We start from the raw sequence: 27,653 nt of genomic DNA, 5'->3' as shown, positions 1-27,653 counted from the left end.
CCCCGCTGATCAGGGAGCCTGATGTGGGTCTCGATCCCAGGATCCTGGGATCGTGACCTGAGCTGAAGGCAGATGTTTAACTGACTGAGTCACCCAGGTGCCCCTGGAAAGCATAATACTTTGAGAAATATACATTTTATATTTAACAGGTGAAAACACAGCAACATAGCATCCTTTATGACTGCATATACCATACAAATCCACAAAATATTCAGAATTTATTAAAGGAATTATCAGTCTCTAAAAAGTTTTCCTACACAAAGTAATAATTTATGAGGATATAAGACAAAATATTTCTGATACTTAAGCTTCCATTCCACTTATTAATCCAAACAAATGAAAGATTATAAAAAAATAAAATGTTACAATGACAGCATACTACTACAAAGGTTAAAATATGGACTACATTTTCCTAAGACTTACTGCGATGTTTACAATTCCTAGCTAACTGTACCATAAAAGTAAGTGAATCTCTTCTAATTGAAAATACACCTTAAAAAAAAAGCATAAGAAATAAACTGCATAGTAATACTGTTTTCCTTTTGAGTGAGGGAAAAGTAATATCTCCAGAATAATCTTCAGGAAAGTAGATAATATAGCGTCTAGCAGTTCGAAGAACCTAGGTATGGAGCCAGAGTTCCAAAAAATCTTGAAGTCTTCTAACATTTTTGCTTTGAGTAGCGTTTAAGCACAAGAACCTTACATCTCATTAGTGCAATAGTTTTATGAGTAAAAGACAACCAGCATAAAACTTAAAGAGTTGTAATGTTCTCTAAAACTGAAATATCATCTCATACCCAAGATTTAATGTATGAGAAGATTTTCCAGGTAATCTCCTGCTTAGCAATTAGGAAACTGTCATCATTTGTAGTCAACACCTTCACGTCACATAGAAATTCATGACACGGGGCACCTGGGTAGGTCAGTCATTAGGCATCCGCCTTCAGTTCAGGTCATAATCCCAGGGTCCTGGGTTCGAGCCCCGCATCAGGCTCCCTGCTCGGCAGGAAACCTGCTTCTCCCTCTCCCACTCCCCCTGCTTATGTTCCCTCTCTCACTGTGTCTCTGTCAAATAAATAAAATCTTCAAAAAAAAAAAAAAAGAAAAGAAATTAATGATACATTTCTACCATATGATTTTACTTGCTTTTTAAATTTATATTATTTTTTTAAAACAGACTCCATGCCCAACGCAGAGCCCAACACAGGGCTTAAGACCTGAGCTGAGATCAAGAGTTGGACGCTTAAGGGCGCCTGGGTGGCTCAGTCCGTTAAGTGTCTGCCTTTGGCTCAGGTCATGATCCCAGGTCCTGGGATGGGAGTCCCACATAAGGCTCCCTGCTCAGCAGGGAGTCTGCTTCTCCCTCTGCCCCTCCCCTCCCACTCGTGCTCTCTCTCAAATAAGTAAGTAAAATCTTCCAAAAAAAAAAAGAAAAAAGAGTTGGACCCTTAACCAACTGAGCTTCCCTGGTGCCCCTAGTTTTACTTCTTTATTTTTCTTATCAAAAACCCAGAACTAAGTGAAATTCTAACTTAAAAAAAAAAAAAAAAACACTGTCAAATTTCTTTTCAGATACCACAGAGATATTTATACAAAGTTTTGAAATTCATGTAAATACCAAACTCTATGACTGAACACCAACCAGATTTAATCTCCATACGGAATTTTATAAACCTCTGAAATTAACTTACGGGCTTCATTGTTAATTGGAAACTCCCACAGCTTCCCCTCTTTCGTCCACTGGATCATCTCTGCAAAACCATTCTGAAGGGGCTGTTCATTTACCATGGCTAACAGCTTTGCAAATTCCACTTCCCAAAGTGAAGGTGCTGTCTCTACAATAACATTTCAAAATAATCACAAGTCAATATATACATCTTTATTTTTTAAAATGTTATAATCAACTCTAAATTAGTAATACATTTCAGCATTTCAGGCCCTGAGGATTAAAATAAACAGTATATAATGAAAGGTCACTCACTGAGAGCTAAAGCTAAAGGAAGATGACAAAAAAGCCTACAGCAACAATTCCTGCAAGCTTTAGCATTTACTACACTGCTAGGCAAGCAAGCCCTAAAGTCTCACCACCCCCTCTACTGGAAAGGAAAAGGAATGTGTATTTTGTTTAAGAATGTTTTCATTAATGTGAGTATTTTTTTAAAGATTTATTTATTTATTTTAGGGGCCCCTGGGTGGCTCAGTTGGTTAAGCATCTGCCTTCAGCTCAGGTCATGATCCCAGGATTCTGAGATCAAGCCCCACATTGGGCTCTCTGCTCACTGGGGAGCCTGCTTCTCCCTCTCCCACTCCCCCTGCTTGTGTTCCCTCTCTCACTGTGTCTCTCTCTCTCCGTCAAATAAATAAATAAAATCTTTGGAAAAAAAATAAATATTTATTTATTTGAGAGAGAAAGAGAGGGAGAGACCACGTATGCAAGAGAAGGAAGCGGGGAGGAAGAGAATCTTAAGCAGACTCTCCCTGAACACAGAGCCGGCCAACCAGGGCTGGATCTCACGGTCCTAAGAACATGACCTGAGCCAAAATCAAGAGCTGGATGCTTAAATGACTGAGCCACCAAGGTGTCCCATGAATGTCAGTATTTTTTATATAACATGTGACTTTAATATTTAAAGTCCAGCCTGTTTATCTTTATTTTTAGTCTGTCAAGATAAGTCACAATGTACTACTATTAATGACCAAAGAAATTAAATTAACATAATACTGACGATACTACTACTGGATAAGGAGCACTTACTCTGCTAATGCTTTTTATGCATTAGTTCATCTCATCCTCACAACCAACTCTATGAGTAAGTTCATATAAGGTTAGCTTATGACCACCATCATATCACATTTCAATCATTTATTTGCTCTGGAAATTGAAGACATCTTTCAAGAAAGGATCATATTTCCACCAGTCACTGCTGGTGGGAATGTAAAATGGTACAACCTCTTTGAAAAATAGTTTGGCAGTTTCTTAAAAAGTTAAAAATACACTTAGCATACAATTTCACTCCTAGATATTTACCCAAAACAAAACTATGTCTACACACAGACTTGTATGTAACAGTTCATGTACGACCACACCTAGGCTTAATTAGCCACATTTACAGAATAATCATAACAACAAAATAATTATCAGTCACATTTTATAGATTTATTCAGTAGGCAATGATCAGCCCACATCTTTTCTGTGATCACAATCATCACCACCATCATCACTGTCATTGCTAACGGCTGCAACTATGTCCTGAATGTCAACTGTGGTTTTGGCACTGTGCCTGACAGACACTTAATTACATTACTTCATTTAATCCTTGAGAGGTATGCACTAGCCCTATTTTATAGATGGAGAACGAGAAACCCAGAAAAGTTAGTATGACAGAATCTGAATTTGAATAATCCACATCTATCAAATACCAAAATTCCTTCCATTAAGCTATGTTGCCTCTCAGTTCTAAATTACTGCAGGGTAAGTAGAAAGGTCTACGACTACATCCTTTACAGCAGTGGAACAAACCTGGAGGGAAGCAAAATGTGGGAATCATGGGACAGAAGAATTCATTCATTCTGTCAATAAATAATTACTGAATGCCAACTATACATCAGGCATTATTTTAAGTGGTAGAGAGACAGCAGTGTACGCGGTGGGTATTGTACTTAACTGGAACAAAAGACATTCTTTAGACTCAATCAAGTATAACTTATTAAAACAGTACCTTCATTGAATTTTTAAAAAAAATTTTACTTACTTATTCTTACTTAATCTAGAGAGAGAGAGAGCAGGGGGAGTAACAGAGGGAGAGAGACAAGCAAACTCCCTGCAACTTGGGACACATCAGGCTCCATCCCACAACCTTGAAATCATGACCAGAGCTGAAGAGTGGGATGCTTAACCAACTGAACTACCCAGGCGTCCCCTAAGGTAAATGTTAATAAATTTACCTTATGAGAGTACAATCATTTTATATTTTTTATAGAACACATAAAACTTCAGTGCTTCCTTGCCAGCTAATTTCAGTTTTAAGAAACAGGATTTCTGATTTAAAAAAGCAAGCTGGCTCCTTCAAGAATCCAAGTGCCTCTCCTGGCTGTTCATTAGGTGGACAACCGCAGCTGCCCTGACAATAAATGCCCCCCCCCTTTTTTTTTTAAAGATTTTATTTATTTGACAGACAGAGATCACAAGTAGGCAAAAAGGCAGGCAGAGAGAGAGGAGGAAGCAGGCTCCCTGCTGAGCAGAGAGCCCAATACGGGGCTCGATCCCAGGACCCTGGGATCATGACCTGAGCTGAAGGCAGAGGCTTTAACCCACTGAGCCACCCAGGCGCCCCAATAAATGCCCTTTTGATGCAAGTGTAATAGCTGCCACATCAACAGGAGACAGGTGATCTATTCTCCATGACTGCACATTTTATTTTGCTTTTTTCAAGTAGCTTGTTAGAATCATCTAAGTGTGTGTGTATGTGTGTGTGCATTTTGTATTTCCCTTTTTTTTTTTAAGGAAGTCTCAACACCCAACTTGGGGCTTGAAACCACGACCCCAAGATCCAGTTACATGCTCTGAGAACTAAGCCAGCCAGATGCCCCTTGTATTTCCTGTCCATCATACAGGACAGAAAGCAGTTTTCGCAATAAGAGCAGGCAAGTTGTTCTCTTAGTTTTTCCTTTAGTTTAAAAGAACAAACACTGATTGAATTAACTCCTTTCCTCTATGGATTGATACTTCACATCTCAATTTGTTCAAAAAAAGCATTTATTAAAAAAATTTTTTTTAAAGCATTTATGATTTAAGGTAGTTAATTCCTATGATTCGTCAGCCACTGGCTAGGTGTTGCTGGGTATACAAAAATTAGTGAAACCCAGCCCCTAATATCTAGCAGTTTACTGAATAGTGGGAAAAATCAGATGTTTATATAAGTAACTATGATAGATTAAATGAGCCATTGGAGGCAGGCCATGGAACTTAAATATCAATTACAAAATTATCAAGCCCAAAAGCTAACTTATAATCTTTGGAAATGAAAGCCACTTGTAAGCTGAAGACCATTTGTATTGAGCTTCCCGTTTATCTGAATTTATCAGTAAACCATACTTAATGTCAAGCAAGAGGACACTCTTACATCTCTTTTAATTAGACTTAAATGGTGATTATGAAAGATTTGACCTCTTACCCAAAGGGATAAGTACATGGAAAAAGGATGGTGTGTTTAAAAAAAAAACAAACATGACCACCACAAATCTGCTAAATATATTTCCTGAATGCTCTTCTTCCCAGCTCCTAAACAATCACTAAGTCACTTCATTAAGTTACTTCTACAAACGCTCTCTCCTTTTTTTTTTTTTTAATATTGTATTTATTTATTTGAGACTAAGGCAGAGGCTCAATGACTGAACCACCCAGAGTCCCACCCCCCCACCATCTCCTCTTCTAGACAGCAAGCTGCCTTAGGGCAGAAACCATAGTTTATCTTTTGTAATAGCATAGTTGCAAACAGAGGGTGATAGTTAATGTTCTAACCCAAATCAGTAGCCAACTGCCAGCTCTGGATTCAAGAAGGTAGTAGTACTTACCTCCCACTGTCTCACCGAATGCAACATTTCAAGGGAGGAATCTGGCCAAGACTAGCAATGGCAACAATTACATTCATAAGCAGGATCCAGGCCAATGACAGGACGGTTTATTAAAATACCTCACATTGAGCAATCAAAATATTAAGGACTTTTTTTTTTTGAAAGATGGAATGTTTCTACACCTGAGAAATCATGTTCTTAACAAACCTGTTTCAGGTACCTCTTCAGTAACTGCCTTAAGGTCAAAAATATTAAGTCTCTTCCCTTTGAGCATATTTTTCCTAAGACTGAAAAAGAAAAAACAATTTAACTTAATATTTTTACAATAGCCAACAAAAAATTGAGAAAACTATTTTATTATTATCATTTTTAAAGATTTTATTTATTTATTTGACAGAGAGAGAGACACAGTGAGAGAGGGAACAGAAGCAGGGAGAGTGGGAGAGGGAGAAGCAGGCTTCCTTTCCCCCCAAGCAGGGAGCCCAATGTGGGGCTCGATCCCAGGACCCTGGGATCATGACCTGAGCCGAAGCAGATGCTCGATGATTGAGCCACCCAGGCCCCCTTAAGAAAACTATTTTATATGAAATACTCAATGTAGAAATTAAAAATAATTCCACTGGGGTGCCGGGTGGCTTATCATGAAACCAGGGTCCTGGGAAGAGCTCTGCAGCAGGCTCCCTGCTCAGCGGGAAGCTTGCTTCTCCCCCTCCCACATCCCCTGCCTGTGTTTCCTCTCTCAATGTGCCCCTCTCTGTCAAATAAATAAATAAAATCCTTAAAAATAAATAAATAAATAAGTAAAAATTCCACTGACCCACAACAGACATTTTAACTAAATTGCTGCATCATAAGAATGGATAACTAAAAACTGGAACAAGTGTACTTGAATTTTTGCATCATGATACAATAAAGCAGTTTAAGTAGTTTAATTTCCAAAATATCTAACTGAAAAGATTAATTTTCCATAATTTTATGTGATCCATTTCATATTAAGGCTTTAGAAAACTCAACATTAGAAAGTTATTAAAATATGCTAAATTAAAAGTTGTTAAAGTCAACAGTTGTCTTAGTTTAAGGGCAGAAAACACTGCATGTTTAATTACAAACTATAATTATAAAAGATGGCACAGATAAATCAAAACATTCCCACTTATAAAGCAATCATTCTGTCATTTTAACATAATGATTAACTTTCTTTACATAACATTTTAAATTAACTATTAAAATTAATGTCAGAGAGTTAATAGGTAACTTTTCCTTGTATATTTTAATCAACTGCTTTATGCATCAATTCACATTCATACTTGAATAAATTTACTGGGAGATTAAAAACCAGTTCAAAACTGGATAATTAGTTTTAAAATAATTTTGAATTTTTGGGGCACCTGGGTGGCTCAGTCAGTTAAGTGTCTGCCTTTGGCTCAGGTCATGATCTCAGGGTCCTGGGATTGAGTCCCCCCTACATTGGGCTCCCTGCTCAGTGAAGAGCCTGCTTCTCTATCTCAAATAATAAATAAAATAAATAAAATCTTTAAAATTCTTTTCTGAATCGAATTTTTTAATGAAATCACATTAACTGAAAAAATTCAACTACCATATTAAAATTAGATAAAGTAATCTCAAATCACTTAAGTTTTCCTTTAACAGATCCCCAAGTATTCTTAAACAAAGGTATTTATGCTCCCCAACTATTTTCAGTGTTTTTGCGTCCCTCTCCCCACCTGCACGCCCTCACTTTGCATCAGGTTAACAGGCAGATGGATTAAGGTAACTCACAGCAAAGAGGGAATGATTTGGTAAAGTATGGAATTTTAGAATGTACTAAAGAGGAAGGGAAGGGAACAGACATTTGCTGTGCATCTACTATATATAGCTGGCACATTCCTCTCCTATTTCTCAAGAAAGCCATTTTTTTTTTTTTAAGATTTTATTTATTTATTTGACAGAGACCACAGGTAGGCTGAGAGGCAGGCAGAGAGAGAGGAAGGGAAGCAGGCTCCCTGCTGAGCAGAGAGCCCAATGTGGGGCTCGATCCCAGGACCCTGGGATCACGACGTGAGCCGAAGGCAGAAGCTTTAACCCAGTGAGCCACCCAGGCGCCCCTCAAGAAAGCCATTTAAGTCAGGCTTCAGTTTCAGCATTTTATAGATGAGGACACAGACCGACAAGGCTGTAAAAGTTGCCTCAGTCCCAGAATTAGTCAGTGGCATAATGCCAAGATTCTGAGGCAGGCCAGAATGACTCCAAAGCCAGTGCTCTGTGCCTCACCCCTCTCAGATGTCTCTTCCTGAATGAATTAGCCCAGGGTATATCTGTGGTGATTAGTCTAGGCCCGGATTGTCTCAGGCTGTCCCATGACAGAGCAGGGTAAAAACCTGGTATCCCATCACTCCTCTCCCTTACTCTAGAGTCCTTCAGTCAGTTTAACACAGTCATTATATGCACATAAACAAATGTCCAACTTTTTAGCTTCTCCCTTACCACTTTCTAATTTCTAAGAATTTTTTTTTGACAGACACACACGTGTGTTGGCAGCAGCGGGGGGGTGGGGTGGCTGGAAGGAGGAAGAAGAGAGAGGGAGAGGGAGTGAAAGAATCCTAAGCAGGCTCATCTCACAACCCTGAGATCATGACCTGAGCTGAAATAAAAAGTCAGACACGTAACCAACTGAGCCACCCAGGTGCCCTGCCACCTTCTAATTTTCAATGATGGCTAATATCATTAAGAATCAAACTATGATATAGCATTCTGATGTAGTTTCGTGGAATCATTTCAAAGATGACTGATTGAAACAAGACCGAAATTATTAAATATATATATATATATATATATATATTTTTTTTTTTTAAAGTAAGCTCTATGCCCAACACAGGGCTTGAACTCACAATCCCCAGAAATTAAGAGTTGCACGCTCTACTGACTGAGCCAGCCAGGCACCCCTGAAATTAAATATTTTGAGGAATCTTAAGTAACACTCCAAGTATACATTATACTCTATCCAACATGTCATAAGCATAAAATCACTTTAAGTTAGTAATTCAGAGAATCTCTCTAAATCATTGTACCTTCTTGAACTTGCTTTGTTAACAGCTGACTATCTTTTACAATCTTCCTGTACAAATCAGTAGTTTAACTTCTGATTAACTTGCTGGGATTATACTTAAAAGAAAATCCAAAGAATACATAACATGTCAAAAACACTCCAACTGTAAGCTTCCCCTTCTATCAAGATCAGTTAGTTTTTGTTAGAGCATACTAAATATCTGGTTTCCCCTCCCCGACTATTACTTCATGGGCTTGAAGGAGAGAAAACAGAAACTTTCAGTAAATACAGACAGCTTTTTATTCTAAAATAATTACATAAGGCATGGCTTAGCATCTTTAAGTCTGCAAATCACCAAATTCAAATTGCCACAAATAATCTACCACCTTAAGGTATTATAATGGATCTTTCTTTCTTTTTTTTGATGGTGGATTATTTCTCTAAGGTATGAATAATGATAATTATATAGAGATAGAAAAACTATATAAATATTGCTATGTACATATCAGAATGAAAAATAATGCTTCTCACAAATGCTCATTTGTTCAGAATTCAATCGGCTCCACTTATCTTAAATCAGGAGACCTCTACTCATCATGGATAAATAGGAGGCAGGGCTCGATGTGATTAATGGTATAGAAAAGCATAAGACTACTAAACCCAGAACATCGTTTCCTCTATAGGAAATGGTACATGCAGGGTGAGAAGAGAGATATAAATGCATCCATAATGCTCAAATACCTATCAGCAATAACATGCACAGAATAAAGTAAATCTACAGAGAAACAAATAAAACCAGCAAAACCAAACAGACTGCAAAGCCTGAGTACCTTTTCTTAAGATCATCAGTCTTCTGTCCCATGTAATTGTCAGTTCCTTCATCAAATTGAATTTGATGCACTGCTCTTGTACTAACTCTAGCTGTGGCAGATTTGGCAACTTTCATATCTGATATTATGTTACTGACACTGAAATAAGAAAAAGGTCAAGTGTATCAGAAACTGTAGCTACAGGATAGTAATAAACTTTCTTATACATGAGATTCCTATTATTTAAGTCATATTTCACTTCCACGCACTATAACAGCACAAAGCATTATGTTTAAATGAAAGATTATATGTCATATGTTAATTCACATCCCACAGACCACTAAGATTTATATTTCTTTTTGAAACACAACTTTTGAAGGTATTCCTCAGAAATGTTCATTTAAAACATAAAAGTGTCACTTTTATGGGACACTATTTTAAAAAAAGTGTCATTTATGAAAAAGTATCAGACATCTGAAGTAGTGTATCAACTTCAGTCAGTTATTTAATAATAAAATAAAATAATGAGATGAGAGGCAGAGTGAGGAGGTGTCAGCTAAAACATAAGGATAAGAGCAAAAGTGAAGGAAACAGGCCTGAAGATGATCATACTGTACATAAGACCAGAAAATTATTTAACAGGAAAAAATTAATATTCTCAGAGAAACTGTCTTATTCTTTTACTTGTTTTTAATCACGATACTGAATTTATCATTTCTTTTTCAGGGACAAGAGATCGTGTAACTTCGCGAAAGAAAAATTTAAACCATTCCATTGATCTTTGAAAGACTGCAATCTTACTTAACATGTCAGTTTAAAAAAAATTACTAATATTCCACCTATAAGAAATATTTCATGTATAAATTGATATACTGTGCACATTACTCAACAGTCACATGAAAAGAATTTATTTTGAAAAACCAGCATTACCAACAGAACTATTTGATTCACTAACCTAATTTTAGTTCTTTCTCCATCTTTCTGTGCCTTTGAGACTTCCTCATGCTGCTGGAGTTGCCTGAGCAGCTCTGACTTGGTTGTCTGCTTATCAAAAGGGAGAAAATCTGCAACAGCAGATGCCGCTGCTTCCAACTCAGGACTCACGGACTTGGTTCTAACAAAGAAAATGAAAAACAAGAAAAAAAAAAGGCATTACTTATTATGCCGTTAGTTTAGTGGAAAGTAAAATGATTCTTTTCCAGAGAAAACTTTTTTCGTCATTCAAAAAAATCCATTTCTGACAAAATCAATTATTTTTAAATATTTGGCTTTTTTTTAAGTAGGCACCACACCCAGCCTGGGGCTCAAACTCAAGACCCTGAGAGCCAGAGAGCCAAGATCAAGAGTCACATGCTCAATCCACAGAGCTACCCATGTGCCCTCGGTATTGCTTTTTTGTTTTTTGTTTTTAAGATTTTGTTTATTTATTTGACAGGAAGATACAGTGAGAGACAGAACACAGTCAGGAGTAGTGGGAGAGGGAGAAGCAGGCTTCCTGTCAAGCAAGGAGCCCGATGAAGGGCTCGATCCCAGGACGCTCAGATCATGACCTGAGCCAAAGGCAGATACCTAACGACCAAGCCACCCAGGAGCCCCGGTACTGGTTTTATATAAACTTTAAAATGTCACAAGCTGAAGTTAATGGATACTTGTTGAAGCACAATACTAACTCAGAACAACACATTAAAGTAATATATTAAAATATAAATTAAGCACAATACTAACTCAGAATATATTAAATTAAATATATATTTTATATATATTATATATTTATATAATGGTTAAAGTAGAGGGGTGAGGAAAAAAAAGAGTGGCGGTTATAGTTTACTGGATTTTTAGATGCCAATTTATTTCAGAAACTATATATATTGCAAGCCAATATTAAAGTAGCTAAATCTATTCACATATCATGATAAATCCATATGATGGAATAGTACTCAGCTCATGCTATTAACATGAATGAAACAATGAAAAGTTGGATTAAAAAAAAAGGGTGCTCTGTAATAGTCCATTTATACAACTTCTAGAACAGGCAAAATTAACCTACACTGAAAAAAATCAGCATAGTGATTGCCTCAGGACAGAAGGCTACTGACGGGAAGAAGGAAATGAGAAATGCTGTGTCTTGATAAGCTCGTGGATTTGCCAAAATCCTACAGCTAAGATGTGTATGCTTCAAAGTATGTAAATTTTACCTGGGGAAAAAAGAACCATAAATCATTATCATGATCTAGTAGGAGATGGAAAGTAGGTGAAGATATAGACAACATAAGAATGGCAAAAATATTGCTTACTGAAACTGTGTGACAGGTACAAAGGGGTTCATTACAGGATTTTGTTTTAAACTTTCCATAAGAAAAAGCTTTAAACAAAGCTCTTCCTCAGTAAATTAGGATAAGTTAATGGAAAAATGTGCCAGACATAAAAAAACATTGTCTACATTATTACATATTAACTCATTAAGAACTGCTCTCTCAGTGAGCGGGATCCAAGTTAATGTTTTACTTTCTACATAATGATCGGTTGTTTAATATGTAAATCAAAATTCCCAAATCCCTAAGTTGCTGGATAAAGATTTAAGGACTTTACCTGAGATATGAGAACTCTAAAACCTGACTATACCAAGGAAGAAAAACAGAATAAAAAAGGGAATATTACAATTAATATTACTATTAGTTAAAAAGAAATGAGCTACTTACAAAACTGTTACCTATGAATAAGGTCTGAAATTTATCCCAAATCACTTTTCCTAAACTACTTGAGAGGTTTGTTTTCAAATTTTAATATGCATATTTGATCAGAGTGTACAAAGAATATAAACGAGTATTCATTTTCTAGAACCATGAATTTTATCACAACGGTGTTCTTTATAATCATAGTTTCTGGTTTTATAATTTGAAATGTTCTAGTTAATAAAAATTGTCAGGGAGCTTCTATCATTGAAATAAGATGATCTTTACATACTGAGATCCTTCTACCCAGATTTTTAACAAGAGAACTTGCTAAAATAACCACCTGTTCTATCCTATAACTCACACTATTTCAGGAAAACATACTTTATACCATTCTGTACTTCCTGAATTTATTTAAAATGAATTGTATGACATATACAATTTCAGAAAAGAAATTCTTGTAAGGAGTAGGATCCTGTTAAGGGGACACAAAAATTAACACAATTTTTGGCAATCTGATGACACATTTTCAATAGCCTAAGCAGCACCTGGCTAGCTCAGTCAGTTTAGTGCCCGGCTCTTGATTTTGGCTCAGTCATGATCGCAGGGTTTTGAGAAGGAGCCCCAGGGCACGCTCATTCTCTCTCACCCTCTGCCCCTCCCCAACTCGCATGAGCATGCTCTCTCACTCTCACCAGGAAAAAAAAAGTCCCAAACATATGCAAATCCTTTTACCTAGAAATTCCACCTCCAGGAGTATTAGCTAAAGAAAATAAGCAGATACATACATGTAATTTGAGGGATACTACACACTCCAAATTCAAGGCTTAAGCAGTTCTATCCCTAGTACCTGAAAGCAAATCATCTTTCAGATACCTGCATGGCTTTATGCATAACTTTATTTCAGGCCTTTTTTTTTGAGAGAGAGAGTGAGTGAGCACATGAAGGGGGTGAGAGGCAGAGGGAGGAGGAAGAGAATCTCAAGCAGGCTCCATGCTCAGTGCAGAGCCTGATGGAGAGCTCTGTCTTACAACCCCAAGGTCATGCATGACCTGAGCTGAAATCAAGAGCCAGTCGTCGCCCAGCCAACTGAGCCACTCAGGAGCCCTTATATTTCAGGCCTTTGCTTAATCATTATTCTCCCACGATCCCTTTTAAAAAATAGCCCCTCTCCAGCCTATCTTATTTTTCTTCACATTTCATCACCTGACATATTGTATGTCTATGTGATGTGAGTATATATACTCTCTCCCACCCCGACTCCCCCAATATTCCGTAAGGAGCAGAGACTTTTTTTTTTTTGATGCTGTTTTGTTCACTCCTCTCCTCCATCTCATTGGACACTGCCTGAGATATAATGACAATCTAAAGTTGTTGAATGAAGTTCATCATAGCATTATTTTATACCAATGAAAAACTAGAATAATCTAAATTTCAATTCGTGGATTCATTAATAAGTAACTGAAACCTTATTGGATGATCAGAGCAGATAGTTGCTTAGTTAAGAGAAAGTTAAAGTACGAGCTAGAAATTTTGGTTATTGCTGTACTCACCAGGGGTCTTGTTAGGTTCCACAACCCATTCAGACTCACAAGACTACCACAAACGTGTTTGGTCCAGTCTATTCAGAAAGATAAAGGACAGAACCACAGCAGACTGGCAGGGCAGCCTCATGTGTCCCTCTCAGTGGCAATCCTTGCAGCACTCATGTGGATGACACCGCACATGCCATCCAAAAGTTAGGAGACCCACATCACGCAGGTGCAGGAGCTTCTTCGCTTAGTGCCCCGTGGGAACTGGTTCTCTCTCGTAACAAGGCCACAGAGTTTCCATGGTCCCCACAACGGACATGCAGTTACAAGAGCAACTGCACAAGGAAGCCCTAGGTACATATGGTGAACCATAAGGTACCGATAGTCTCCCAAACCAGATGCGATCAATTAGGGGTCAATTTCATCATGGTAATGTTCCCTTTAGTACAACAGACATCAACAGTTATCAGGTTAACAGGTGTGGCAGATAATACTTTTAGGAAATAGAGATACCTGTATTTCTGGTGCTACAGACTCTTCCAAAACCTTGCCACATTCCCATAGAGAGAAGGACTCCATGTTCCCTCCCCTTGAAACCAGAGCAAACTGACTGCCTCGATGAACACAACGATAGAGATGATGCACAGTGACTTGCAAGCCTAGGTCATGTAAGATGACGCAGCTTTGGTTTGGCTCTCTTGAGATGTCTGTCCCTGGAACTCAACTAGGAGGTTATGGAGAGGCCTTGACTCAGTGTTCTGGCAAAAAGCCCCAAATACAGTCTTAACCAGGAGCTAGCACCAGCCACTGGTAAGTACGTGAGCGAAACTTCCCCTTGCACTGGCCCTCACTAGTGCCAAGTGGGGCCGACACAGCTACCTCCACCACGCTCTGCTCAAGCCGTGGGATGGTTTGTTGCGCCATAACACGTAACTGGAAGATTTTGGTATCTAGAAGTTGGGCGCTACTGTAACAAAAAACCTAAAATGTATGGGAAACCTTTGGGTATTAGGCAGTGGGTGGAAACAGGAAAGACCTTGAGGCAAGTATATATGAGAGACTAGGGCCTCAAAGAGACTTAGAGCCCGAGGGCCCTCAAAGCCACTGTGAGGGAGAACTTTAGGAAAATCAACATTACTGGAAGCTGCAGGAAAGGGGACTTCTCTTTAGCAACACTGTTGTTTGTAGTAACATGGAAAACAGGAAATACACCCAGGGAATTGGGTAAGCCAGTCTAAGGAGACTTTCAATGTAGAAGGTGCCTCTTGGCTTCTTAGTTGCGGATGATAAAATTCAAGAACACAGAGATGAGAAAAAACTGTACCATATAAAGGAACCAAGATTTGCTGGAATCAAAAATAAAACATTTTGGGGCACCTGGGTGGCTCAGTTGGTTAAGCAACTGCCTTCGGCTCAGGTCATGATCCTGGAGTTCCAGGATCAATTCCCACATCAGGCCCTCTGCTCATCAGGGAGCCAGCTTCTCCCTCTGCCCCTCGCCCCTTTCATGCTCTCTCTCTCTCAAATAAATAAAATCTTTAAAAATAAATAAATAAATAAATAAAACATTTTTCCTTCTTAGCTCCTCCAGGAAGGAAATGATGCTAAAATTCGGAAATGGCTTCTGATATGATCTCACTGATATGTGGAATTTAAGAAAGGCTGAGGATCATAGGGGAAGAGAGGAAAAAATGAAACAAGATGAAACCAGAGAGGGAGACAAACCATAAGAGACTCTTAATCACAGGAAACAAAACTAAGGGTTGCTGGAGGAGAGGGGATGGAGGGATGGGGTTACTGGGTGATGGATATTGGGGAGGGCATGTGTTGTAATAAGCACTGGGTATTATATTAACATTGATGAATCACAGGCCTGTACCCCTGAAACAAATAGTACATTATCTGTTAATTAATTAAATTTAAATAAAATTAAAAAAAGAAAAAAGAAATAGCTTCTGAAGAGAGATCAAATTCAGTGCAGTGTCAGGAAAACACTGTTTAATGATAAAGCCATGGGTATCAATACAAAACTCCTTGTTAAAATCTTAGATTTTTTTCCAAAGATTTTATTTTTAAGTAATCTCTGCACCCAACATGGGGCTCAAATTCACAACCCTGAGATCAAGAATTGCATGCTCAGGAAATTTGGGTGGCTCAGACAGTTAAGCACCTGCCTTCAACTCAGGTCACGATCCCAGGGTCCTGGGATTGAGCCCATATGAACCCTGCATCAGGGTCCCTGCTCAACAGGGAGCCTGCTTCTCCCTCTCCTGCTCCCTCTGCTTGTGCTCTCTCATTTTATCAAATAAATAAATAAAATCTCAAAAAAAAAATTTCATGCTTTACCAACTAAGCCAGAATTTCATGCTCTACCAATTAAGCCAGTCAGGCTCCCCAAGATCTTAGAAAGATTTAAAATGGTGCCTTAGGGAGACTATGAACAGACAACAGAATTCTAAGAAACTAACGGGTATGGTCCCACAGGCTTGCACAGGGAGCTCAATGCAGAATACGACTTAGGTTCTCAAACAATGCCCACAGGGAAACACAGCACCGCAGGGAAGCACCACAGGGAAACACAGCCATTAGTCAGTGACCGTGCAAACTACTAAGTCAAGGTGGTTCCCAGTGTTAACACTGGACCACTGCATTCCTTTTGATGACATATTTTTGTGAAGATGCTTTTCTGGCAGTTGCTATGATAAAAAGCAAGTACCACCCCCTCCCCTCCAATCAATATGAAACAGGAAAGTATCCAATCTTATCCAGTATGAGTCCTAGGTTATACCATAAAAACAACACAAATTCTTTCTGGCTCACTTTCTCTTGAGACACTTGCCTTTGGAACCCAGATGCCACGCAGTGAGAAAGCCCAGGCTGCACAGTCCTGCGCTAAGGTCTCAGCTAACAGCTAGCTTCAACTGTCAGAGCTATGAATGAGCAAACCTTTAACCGATTCCAGCCCCTGGACTTCCAAGTCTTCCAAGGGAGGACAGCACAGAGCAGAGATTAGCCTTTTCCACTATGTCCTGTCCAAACTGCTTGACCCACAGAAGCCATGAGCCTTAAAAATGGTTGTTTTATGCCACTAAATTTTGGAGTAATTGCTATGCAGCCACACTAACTTTATCAACAGCTGTTTAATATATAATACAAATAAAAAACTAGAATCAGGTCATACATGGAGCCATGACAGTCATCATGAATCAAAGATGATTAACCCAAATCTGTGCATCTGGGATCCCTTAAAAAAAGAAGGTGGGGAACAAAATCATTAGATACATTAAAAACAATTTTTTAATTAAGTAAACTCTATGCCCAATGTGGGGTTCAAACTCAGGGCCCCAAGATCAAGCACTACATGCTCTGCTGACTAAGCCAGCCAAGGGCTCCTAAAAGATACATTTTCATTTTATTTAAAAAAAAGATTAATTTATTTATTTTACAGAGAGAGAGCAAATGGGGGGAAGCAGAGGAAGAGGAACAAGCAGACTCCACGCTGAGCATACAGCCCGATGCGGGACTTGATCTCACAACCCCGAGATCATGACCTTAGCCAAAACTAAGAGTCTGAGACTCAATGAACCGCGCCACCTGGGAACCCCTAAAAGATAAATTTTTAAAACAAATGTATCTCATTCACCAATATTTTGTTGCAGGACCAAAGCCCTTCTTTGAACAGAAGTTCCAACATGTATCTTTTATATATGCACTGCACTATAGTACATCCTCCAAGAGTTCCGATTTTGGTTTCTTTAAAGTGGAAACTCAGATTAAGAACTTAAAAAGGCTTACAAAGCATTCTGAGTGCAGAATTTTCTTACATTTTTCTGCTTGTCTCATTCATACCTAATTGGAAAGGAATTTAAAAAAATTTTTTCTGAGTCTTTGCAAAACATTCAACTTATTTTAACCATTTCTATAATAAATAATTAAATTATATAATTGTAATAAAAAACCACAATGGGTCACAAACAGGTCTGGAAGCTTAAAAAAAAAAAACCCTCTCACTAAAGATAGATATATATATGTGCATGTGTGTGTGTCTATATCATCTAATTCTATATACTTTTACTATTTTTGTTTATTTTGTTTCTAAAAAGGAGGAGGAAGATGGGGCACCTGGCTGGTTCAGTCAGTAAAGCATCTGACTCAGTCTCAGGGTTGTGGGTTTGAAGTCCACATTGGGTACAGAGATTACTTGACAATGAATAAATAAATAGAGGAGAGGGGGTACCTATGACGGGCATGCACTGAATTAGCTTATTCTCTACCACCCAATTACGCATTCCAGGGATGGTTTTGATACAATGGGATACAATACAGAAACCAAGAAGTTTCATAAAAATATTAAGTCATTCTGGAAAGTAGAAATCTACATTAGTAGGCGCTTGGGTGGCTCAGTCATTAAGCATCTGCCTTTGGCTCAGGTCATGATCCTGAGGTCCTGGGATAGAGCCCCACATTGGGCTCCCTGCTCAGCGGGAAGCCTGCTTTTCCCTCTCCCACTCCCCCTGCTTGTGTTCCCTCTATTGCTATGTCTCTCTCTGTTAAAAATCTTTAACTAAAAAAAAATCTACATTAGCTGCTGATTCTGCTAAGAGATGTCAAAGATGGGGTTGTTTAAGCCACATACTTTATCACTATTTGAATCGATGATATCTGTGTAAGACTCACCATTATTTAAGTATCATTAAAACAAAATATTGCCATTTATTTATTTTTTTTTTTTTTTAAAGATTTTTATTTATTTATTTGACAGAGAGAGATCACAAGTAGGCAGAGAGGCAGGCAGAGAGAGAGAGGGGGAGAGAGGAGGAAGCAGGCTTCCTGCTGAGCAGAGAGCCCGATGTGGGGCTCGATCCCAGGACCCTGAGATCATGACCTGAGCCGAAAGCAGAAGCTTTAACCCACTGAGCCACCCAGGCGCCCCCAAAATATTGCCATTTAAACTACAACATAATGCTAAAACATTATTAGAATCAGTGAAATAGGGGTGCCTGGGTGGCTCAGTAGTTAAGCATCTGCCTTTGGCTCAGGTCATGATCCCAGCGTCCCGGACACTGGGATCCAGCCCTATATCTGGTTCCCTGCTCAGCAGGAAGCCTGCTTCTCCCTCTTCAGCTTCCTCATGGCTATGTTCCTTCTCTTGCTATCTCTGTCATAAATAAATAAAATCTTAAAAAAAGAAAATAAAAGAATCAGTACTCTTTTCACAAGCACAAGTAATTACAATATTTTGAGGAAACCACATAAGCTGAGAGCACTGATAATTACTGGTCAAAGGAAGTCATATAAAACAGTTGTAATCAACATGCTTAAATTCTATCCTCAGTGGAATTTTTAAAATGGAAATTTCAGGGGTGCCTGGGTGGCTCAGTGGGTTAAAGCCTCTGCCTTCGGCTCAGGTCATGATCCCAGGGTCCTGGAATCGAGCCCCACATCAGGCTCTCTGCTCAGTGGGAAGCCTGCTTCCCTTCCTCTCTCTGCCTGCCTCTCTGCCTAACTGTGATCTCTGTCTGTCAAATAAATAAATAAAATCTTAAAAAAAAAAATGGAAATTTCAAACCCAGTCCTTCAGAGACATGAGGCTACCTCCAAATCAGGATATAAACAATTTGGTAATTAACAGTTTAAAGAGGCAATTAAGTTGCAGTTAATAACACTGATGAACATGTAAGAAAACATGTGGAATTCTCAATTAGATCTTGACTCTTTTCCTCTCTAAATTGTATGCAGATGTCCCCTTCCTATTTAAAGATTTTTTTTTTTCCAATTTTAAAAATTTTTAAGTAGGCCACCCCACCCCCCACCCAGAGTGGAGGCCAACACTGGGCTTGAACTCGTGACCTGGAGATCAAGACCTGAGCTGAGATCAAAAGTCAGATGCTTAACCAACTGAGCCACCCAGGCTCCCCTTAAAGATTTTATTTTATTTTTTAAAAGATTTTATTTATTTATTTGACAGAGAGAGAGTGAGAGAGGGAATATAAGCAGGGGAAGCAGGAGAGGGAGAACCAGGCTTCCCGAGGAGCAGGAAGCCTGATGTGGGGCTCAATCCCAGGACGCTGGGATCATGACCTGAGCCAAAGGCAGACACCCAGCACCTGAGCCACCGCCCCAAAGATTTTAAAGTAACCTCTAAACCCAATATGGGACTTGAACTCACAACCTCAAGATCAGGGGTCACATGCTCAACACACTGAGCCAGCCAGGTGCCTCTCCCCTTCCTATTTAAATATAGAAGGCTAACAGTATCTTTCATGTGCTACAGTCTCTGTGTTTACAGATTAAGTTTTCATGTAGCATCTCCCAGGTCCTCTAATTTCAATTTTTGTTCCTAAAAGAAAGAGTTTCAAAGATTACTTTCAATGTAATTGAAATTCAGTTCAATTTACCTCTTCTTTGGGGCATCTTCCAGAGTTTTTTGAAGCCTGCCAATTGTAGCTTCCACACTCTTGAGTTGTCTTCTGCTTGAGGGCTTTGTTGTTTGTACATTTACTGTGCTTAACTCAATTTTCATGCCCTTAATAATATCTAACAAGTCTTTTTTTGTATTCTCCTTTACACTCTCTTGGCTCTCTGTTTCTTTGGAAATCCCATGCGTTGGAGCAGACTGCTCATCTTTCTTGCTATAAATCACACTGTTAGTGCCAAAGTATCTTTGGACATTATTTTTTGTCCTAGAAAGAAGCATTAAAGAAAAAAAAAATGAAAAATACAATCCAAAATAATAAAGCAAGGATTCAAAACACTGCTTTTACATGTTTTTAAACTTTTCTAATTCAAATCCTTCCCTTTTGTTTTTATTATTATTGTCAGCAACCGTAACAAGAACAACGTAACATTTATTAAATATATACTATGTGCTTAGTCTGGTGCAAAGTATTTATTACATTTCCTCATACCCGCAACAACTCCGTATTTCCCCCATTCTACAGATAAGGAAAATAGAAACCAGAGAAGCGAAGTGATTTACCCAAGTTCATGTAGCGCAGGGCTCACTAAGGCCTAAGATACACTGGTGAGTCACAAACGGGTTACAGGTGTGCTGAGACTGACTGATCACCTGGTCCTTGGGGTAGCTGGGTGAAGCCTGGGGCTGCTGGAGCTCCTATCTGTTGCCTCCCTCCGTTTACCTCAAAGTTTGACACAAGATCATTTTCTATGCATTCTGTGACATTTAAAAAAGGTGATAACTTTGTGATCCACCATCTGTGGTGGAAATATCACCAAGATGAAAGATTTTCATAAAAACCTTATGGGGAAAGACCACTTTCCAGGATGAACCCTCAGATACAATAGAAACTGTAAAGGCCAAGATTCGGGATAAGGAAGGAATTCCTCCTGACCAGCAGAGACTGATCTTTGTTGGCAAGCACCTGGAAGATGGACGTACTCTGTCTGACACAACATTTAAAAGGAGTCCACTCCTCATCTTTGGCTGAGACTTCATGGTGGTGCTAAGAAAAGGAAGAAGTCTTATACCACTCTCAAGAAATTCTTCTTGAGAATTCCTCATGAGGGAAAGAAGGTTAAGTTAGCTGTCCTGAAATACTATAAAGTGGAATCAGAAGTGCCCTTCAGATGGATGTGGTGCTGGAGTTTCATGGCTAGCCACTCTGACAGACATTACTGTGACAAATGCTGTCTGACCTATTGCTTCAACAAACTGGAAAACAAGTAATTGTATATGCGTTGATAAAAGACATGAACTATGGGGTGCCCGGGTGGCTCAGTGGGTTAAAGCCTCTGCCTTCAGCTCAGGTCATGATCCCAGGGTCTTGGGATGGAGTCCCACATTTGGGCTTCCTGCTCAACAGGGAGCCTGCTTCCCCCTCTCTCTGTCTCTGCCTGCCTCTCTGCCTACTTGTGATCTCTCTCTGTCAAACAAATAAATAAAATCTTAAAAAAAAAAAAAGACACGAACTAACATTTAAAAAAAAAAAAAGGATTCCACAGGCTGCCTGGGTGGCTCAGTCAGTTAAGTGTCTGCCTTTGGCTCAGGTCATGACCCCAGGGTCCTGGGATTGAGTCCCACATCAGGCTCCTTGCTGGGGAGTCCACTTCTCCCTCTGCATGCCGCTCCCCCTGCTTGTGCCCTCTCTCTGCCTTTCTCTCAAATAAGTAAAAATAAAACCTTAAAAAAAAAAGGTTGCAAAAACCGTGACAGAGTTAATAAATTGCAATTTACTATTCTCAAACCCCAAACTGACTGACTACCAAGTCCTTGTTCTTAGCATAATACTACCTCTTTAAAAGGTATAAAAATAAAGAAATTTCTTTTTTTTTTTTTTAAGATTTTACTCATTTATTTGACAGAGACGTCACAAGCAGGCAGAGAGAGGGGGGGAGGCAGGCTCCCTGCTGAGCAGAGCGCCCCGATGCGGGGCTTGATCCCAGGACCCTGAGATCATGACCTGAGCTGAAGGCAGAGGCTTAACCCACTGAGCCACCCAGGCGCCCCCAGAAATTTCTATTAATAAAGAAAAGTTACTTTCTTTAAAAAACATGTCTGAGTATTATTCTAATGTCTGGGTGTTATTCTAATCTGATCAACTTTCTCATTGAGCTACATGTCATTTAACCAATCACCATTTGTAAACTAAGCTGAAATGGAACAGTAAAAAGGATATTCAATGGCTACTTTCCGCTTTTTCATTAAATACATTTGTGAAAAAGAATGACACAAATGATTACATCTATTTCAAATTCATGCAAAAGATTTGCCAAATCTAAGTCACCCAAATATCTGATTTTATTTTGTGGTGTTAAAAACCTTTTGATACTTGATATTGACGAACTTTTTTTCTTTTTTAGAGATTCATTTATATATTTGAGAGAGAGAGCGTGTGAGCAAGAACGCAAGCACCAACAGAAGGGGCAGAGGGAGAAAGAATCCCAAGGAAGCTGAGCATGGAGCCCGATGTGAGGCTCATTCTCAGGACCCTGAGATCATGACCTGAGCTGAAACTGAGTCAGACATTTAACCAACTGCACCACCCAGGTGTCCTGATATTGAAGAAATTAAAAAGCTAGGGCACCTGGGTGGCTCAGTCAGTTAAGCATCTGCCTTCCGCTCAGGCCACGGTTCTGGGATCCAGCCCCACGTCCTCCACGTGGGGCTCCCTGCTCAGGGGAGAGCCTGCTTCTCCCTCTCCCTCTCCCCCTGCTCGTGGGTGTACTCTCTCACACTCTCTATCCCAAATAAATAAATCTTTAAAAAAAAAGAAAGAAAGAAAATATTTTTAAAAACATAAAAAGCTAATGAATGTGTTAGATTAGAAAGGTAAAATGTACAAAAAGTCATTCATTAAATACAATGAATATCTACTCTGTGCTGGATACTATACTATGCATTGACGATAGGATACAATAGTAAATAAGAATCTCATGGTCCCTATCTTTCTGAAGCTAACAGGCTAGAACACTGTTTCTTAAACTTCAATATGCGTAAGAATTACCTAGGGGTCCCACCAAGGAATCCTTATTCAGTAGCTTTGAGGAGGGACTCAAAGTGTTTGCATTTCTAACAAATTTCCAAGTAATACTGATACTGCCCATCAGAGGACCGCGTATCTGAGGAGCTACGTGACACACGTCCTTTAATCCTTACAATTTTACAGGACAGGTTTTACTACTTCTGTTTTACATAAGCAACTGATGCTTAAAGAGGCTAAATCAGTGGTTCTTAACCTTTAGGGATCATCTGAATTACGTAGGGAGCTTATTTAAAATACATTCCTGAGATTCTTGGTTGCTAAGTTTGGTATGCTGCACAAGGACCTGCATTTAACCAAGATGCCAGGTGCTTCTGATACAACTCATCTCAAGACCGCACATCAGACCCTGGGCTACATATTATATCAAGTTCTCAAAGCTAGCCAATAGCAGTACCAGACTAGGGACCCTTTAATGAAAGAAAAAAATGGCTACTTCCAAGAATTCTGAAACAGACTATTTGATTTGCTTATAAAAATATCAAAGGCTATCAACTCGAGGCACTAAACAATTAGAATGCAAAACCAATTACATAATTAATATCTTTATAATCAGTACACAGGATCTTCATCATATCATTCAATATACGGTACGATTCAGTTTAGGAAAATATTATTTCACATGTTAAAGTTAAATATTAAAGGTATTATAACAAAGGTGGCAATCAGGAGACTCTCACATATAACCTCCCATCTTTCAATGTTTCCTTCCAAGACTACTACAGGGCCACAGAAAGTAATCTATGTTTAGTACAGGAAAATCACGTATGGGCAGTAACTCCATAACACTAAAATAATAAAACTTTGGTCATAACCTCCCACCAGGGCTTGTTTCCACTGAGAGCATTTCATCAGCACTTCAAATACAACACATCCAAAATCACCTTCAAGAGCTCCCCTCTAATACTGACTATCCATTTTTCACCCTTCTGTACTGAAGGGGCTTCTTACCATAACAGATATTTTGAATTCTAAAAACTATGACATATTTTAAAAGCTTTCTCAAAGCTGCTCCTCAATCTTCTATTAACATTAACAGTACACCTGTCTTGTAGGGTAGCCTGCTTAAATCTTTTCTCTACCTTACCCTTATTTCATGTCACATCATATCAGTTCTACCTGATTTTTCTCCTCCATCCAGCTACTTCTTCCCATCTCCATTGCTACTAACCTGCTTTGAGCTACACTTAATCATAGTGGCCCTGGCCCCAAATCGTTCTGCTTGGATTATATGCAGCAGAATTAAGTTTCCATAATGATGAGGGTTCTTAGAGAATAAACAGCAAGACGAAAGACGCATAACTACTTTTCTTGCCTGGCTAGCTCCAACCCTTGGTCCCCCTTTAGATTTTATCAGACTTCTTTTCCAGAAAGGATACCCTGAACCTCTCCTGCAATAGTTAGCTGTCCCGACTTGCTCACCCAGCCATGACTGGAATTAATAAAGCATTCTGTGCTACCCACACCATCTCAGCCTCACTCCGCTAAACTTGAATTGCATGCTTGGTGAACTATAAGCTTCGTGGTGGCAGAACTGGTGTTATTCGGGGTTTAACGCCAGTATCGGTACAGTGTAGGTACTTTAAATGTCGAATCAAAGAATAAATGGAGGCAGGAATGAGACCGTTATAGTCTTGGGGAGGGGGGGGGGAAGGTGAGACAACTTTGCTTCTGGAGCCCGGACTGAACGAGGGGAGGCGTGGCAAGAGGTAGGCGGCGCGGTGTAGAGCAGAGCGCTCGGGACAGGAGCCAACCTTGTAACCGTAGCTCTGTTTCTCACTCACGTTATGACCTTGGGCAAGTCATTTTAGCTTTCTGGGATTTCCCTTTCCTCAGCTTTAAAGCAACGGCCTCTGAGATCCCGCGGGCTGGAACATCCACCCCAGGAAGCGGAGAATGACCACCGAATGCCCCGGAGGGAGCCCGGAGGTTGCCTTAACACCCGTAAGGCCAACAGCGCCGAAATGCGGTACCTGACCGTTCCGTGCGGAGCACCGAGTAGCACAATCGTAGCCTCTGAGCCTCCAGAGTATAAAGGGAAGCGGGAGACGGGCCTTAGGGGTAGGATCGCGGAGACCCTCGGAAACATTGCCAAGAGACAAACCAAACCGGCAGCATAAACGATCAGGCCGTCCCTCTGCCAAACACGTCCCTCGCTCTCTCTTTCCGTTCTCCAGCCTGGTGCGTTCCGTCCCTTCACGTTCCGGTGGGCAACAGGGGCCGGTAACTGAGTTCCGGGCTCGTCCGCGGCCGGGCCCCGTCAGCCGCGTACCGACGGTGCTAGTGTCCTAGGTGGAGTGGATGCCTGAGTTCAGCTAAGATGCGCTGGTTCAGGCATCAGGACCCGCACGGGAGAGGAAGAGAGTGGAAGGAGTGATCTAGTGTGCAATACTACTTTGGGGGGCGGGGAAGAGGCGGAGAACTGACCCTACTGGGCGGCGTCTGGGGGAGAAGATGCACAGCGTTCATCACATTCTCAGAATGGTCCGTGGCCACAATGTTACAAAAGAAAAATTACCCTAGAACGTAGAAATTAGTATTTCTTTTCAGTCTCTGTTCTTGATGTAGCGTCAAAACATGAGACATGTATGTTTCTTCGCCCGCCCCCCACCCCGAAATTGTTTCAGAGAGAAAAATCTGCAAGAGAAAGGCGTGGTTTCTTCCTGCCCTTGAGGAAGGCAGTGAAGGATGAATGAGGGGTGGCCAAACCTCGAAGTGCTTGAGCATAAACCCCGGGGAGAAGGCCGGCTGATAAATCACATGCGAACCTCTGGACTGGACTTGCATGGTGGCCGCTGAAGGCTGACATCAATTTTCCCCCTACCATTTCAAGAGACAATCAAGATAGGTGGCGAGTTTTTTGTAAACGGAAATACAGAAAAGCGTATGAGTCATAAACATGTTGAGGAAAATGTGCTTCATGAATTAGTAGGGACTGAAATTTACTCTTTCTTCCTTCCTTTCTTCTTCTTTTTTAAAATTTTAAAATAGATTTTTGAAAGATTTATTTATTTATTTTAGAAAGACTGAAAGAGAGTACAAGCAGAGGGAGAGAATGTCCAAGCTGACTCCTGCTGAGTGCACAGCCAGAGGTGGGCCGCCATCCCAGGACCTATGAGATCAGGACCTGAGTCGAAACCAAGAGTCCACGCTCAAAAGACTGAGCCACCCAGGCGGCCCAGACTCTCAACTACTGCTTTCCAAAAGAGGCCTTTAATGATTACCCTAGTTAAAATAGCCTCCTGCACCACCCAGTCACACTTTCTGGCAGGGATTGCGGTTGTCTACCAATCCCCATTTGCCTCTTCCTCTGGAGTTTTCACTCTATGTGGCCACAGCAGAAATGACATTTCCCAGCCTTCCTTGCAGACAGGTACCTCTACATTTTACCAACAGAATGTGAATAGAAGCGATGTACCCATAAAAAAATGGGCACAAATTCCCCTAAAACTTTTCCTCTTTCCTCCTAGTTGGCATACAGACAAGATTATAGGAGTCGAAGCAGCTAGGAGATGGAGAGATGAAGCCTTTCAGAGATAAAGGTGAGAGCCACCCTGCCTCTGTCCCTTGCTGCCTCCTCCAGACTCTCACAAAGGAAGGGGGGAGGGGAACACTTCCTTCTTGTTTAAATGTATTTCTTAGTTTCTCTGTGACAAGTAGTCTAGGTTATATCTTAACTAAGGTACCCTCTATGTCAAAACCTTGTTTCATTTTCTACAGAGTATCATTAACGGAAATTTATCTCATATTTATGTGCTTTTGTTATCTCACTCTGACAGAATGTGTGTTCCGTGAAGGAATGGACTTTGTCTTATTCACTGCTGCAGTTCTAGTTCCTAGAACCATGCCTGTCATACGATAGATGCTCAAAAATATTTGGTGAATACATTAATTATTTCCAAGTACAAAATAGGTGCAGAGAGTTTAGGAAATTTGCCCAACTTCTTGCAGCTAATCAATGGCAGAGCTAGATTCAAACTCAGAACCACTTAACTCTGATATTCTTGTTCATCTTGGAGTACCTGAGGGTTTATGATTTTACTTATGCATAAAGTCACAAGGAGGTGGTCACTAAACACATAACTGAGTAGGTCAAAAGATCTGAATCCGAGATTCTAGCAAGCACCCCAGGTGATTCTGGTGCAGGTGGTCTTCAGATAGAATTTTGAGATATACTACAATGACAGTATGGCTTATTTAGCTATTCGTAGCTCTACATTCACTTAGGATGCACTTAAAGAAAAAGTGTTATAATTGGTGTACTATTAAAAGTGATGATCAGACTATTAACTTCTGACGAACGTCAAAGTCATAATGCTCAGCGAACAGAGCCAGATGTAAGAGACCATACACTGTATGATTCTGCTTCCATAACAGTGTGAAGAAGACAGAGCTAAAGGGAAGAAATCAGATCAAAAGTTACCAGGAAGTGGGGATGGAAGGAGGTGATTGGGTACGACAGAACATGAGGGAACTTTTTAAACTTATTGAAATACTCAGGGCGCCTGGGTGGCTCAGTG

The 27,653-nt window shown here is 39.8% G+C and overlaps 1 protein-coding gene and 1 pseudogene across 2 annotated transcripts in view; one reads left to right on the top strand and one right to left on the bottom strand.

Annotated features, from left to right (window-relative positions):
- The window catches only part of LOC308339387 (small ribosomal subunit protein mS31-like), a 31,963-nt gene extending 6,573 nt beyond the window's left edge, over positions 1-25,390 (bottom strand). Inside the window, exons 1-6 of the mRNA XM_080797990.1 lie at positions 25,107-25,390; positions 20,032-20,316; positions 10,385-10,543; positions 9,451-9,588; positions 5,782-5,861; positions 1,692-1,835 (exon numbers count right to left, since the gene is read on the bottom strand). Coding sequence (XP_080654116.1) covers positions 1,692-1,835; positions 5,782-5,861; positions 9,451-9,588; positions 10,385-10,543; positions 20,032-20,316; positions 25,107-25,222 — 922 coding nt within the window. The 5' untranslated portion in view covers positions 25,223-25,390. The remainder of the gene's footprint in view (positions 1-1,691; positions 1,836-5,781; positions 5,862-9,450; positions 9,589-10,384; positions 10,544-20,031; positions 20,317-25,106) is intronic.
- LOC308339808 (ubiquitin-ribosomal protein eS31 fusion protein-like) lies at positions 20,498-21,320 on the top strand (annotated as a pseudogene). The gene is made up of 2 exons: positions 20,498-20,518; positions 20,878-21,320. The product of its transcript is annotated as a ubiquitin-ribosomal protein eS31 fusion protein-like (transcript).
- Positions 25,391-27,653: the final 2,263 nt, after the last annotated feature.

This window comes from Martes martes (genome assembly GCF_963455335.1).
Source record: "Martes martes genome assembly, chromosome: 3".
NCBI classification, from domain to species: domain Eukaryota; kingdom Metazoa; phylum Chordata; class Mammalia; order Carnivora; family Mustelidae; genus Martes; species Martes martes.
The sequence above is the reverse complement of the archived record's forward strand: the minus strand, read 5'-3'. Positions and strand labels throughout refer to the sequence as shown.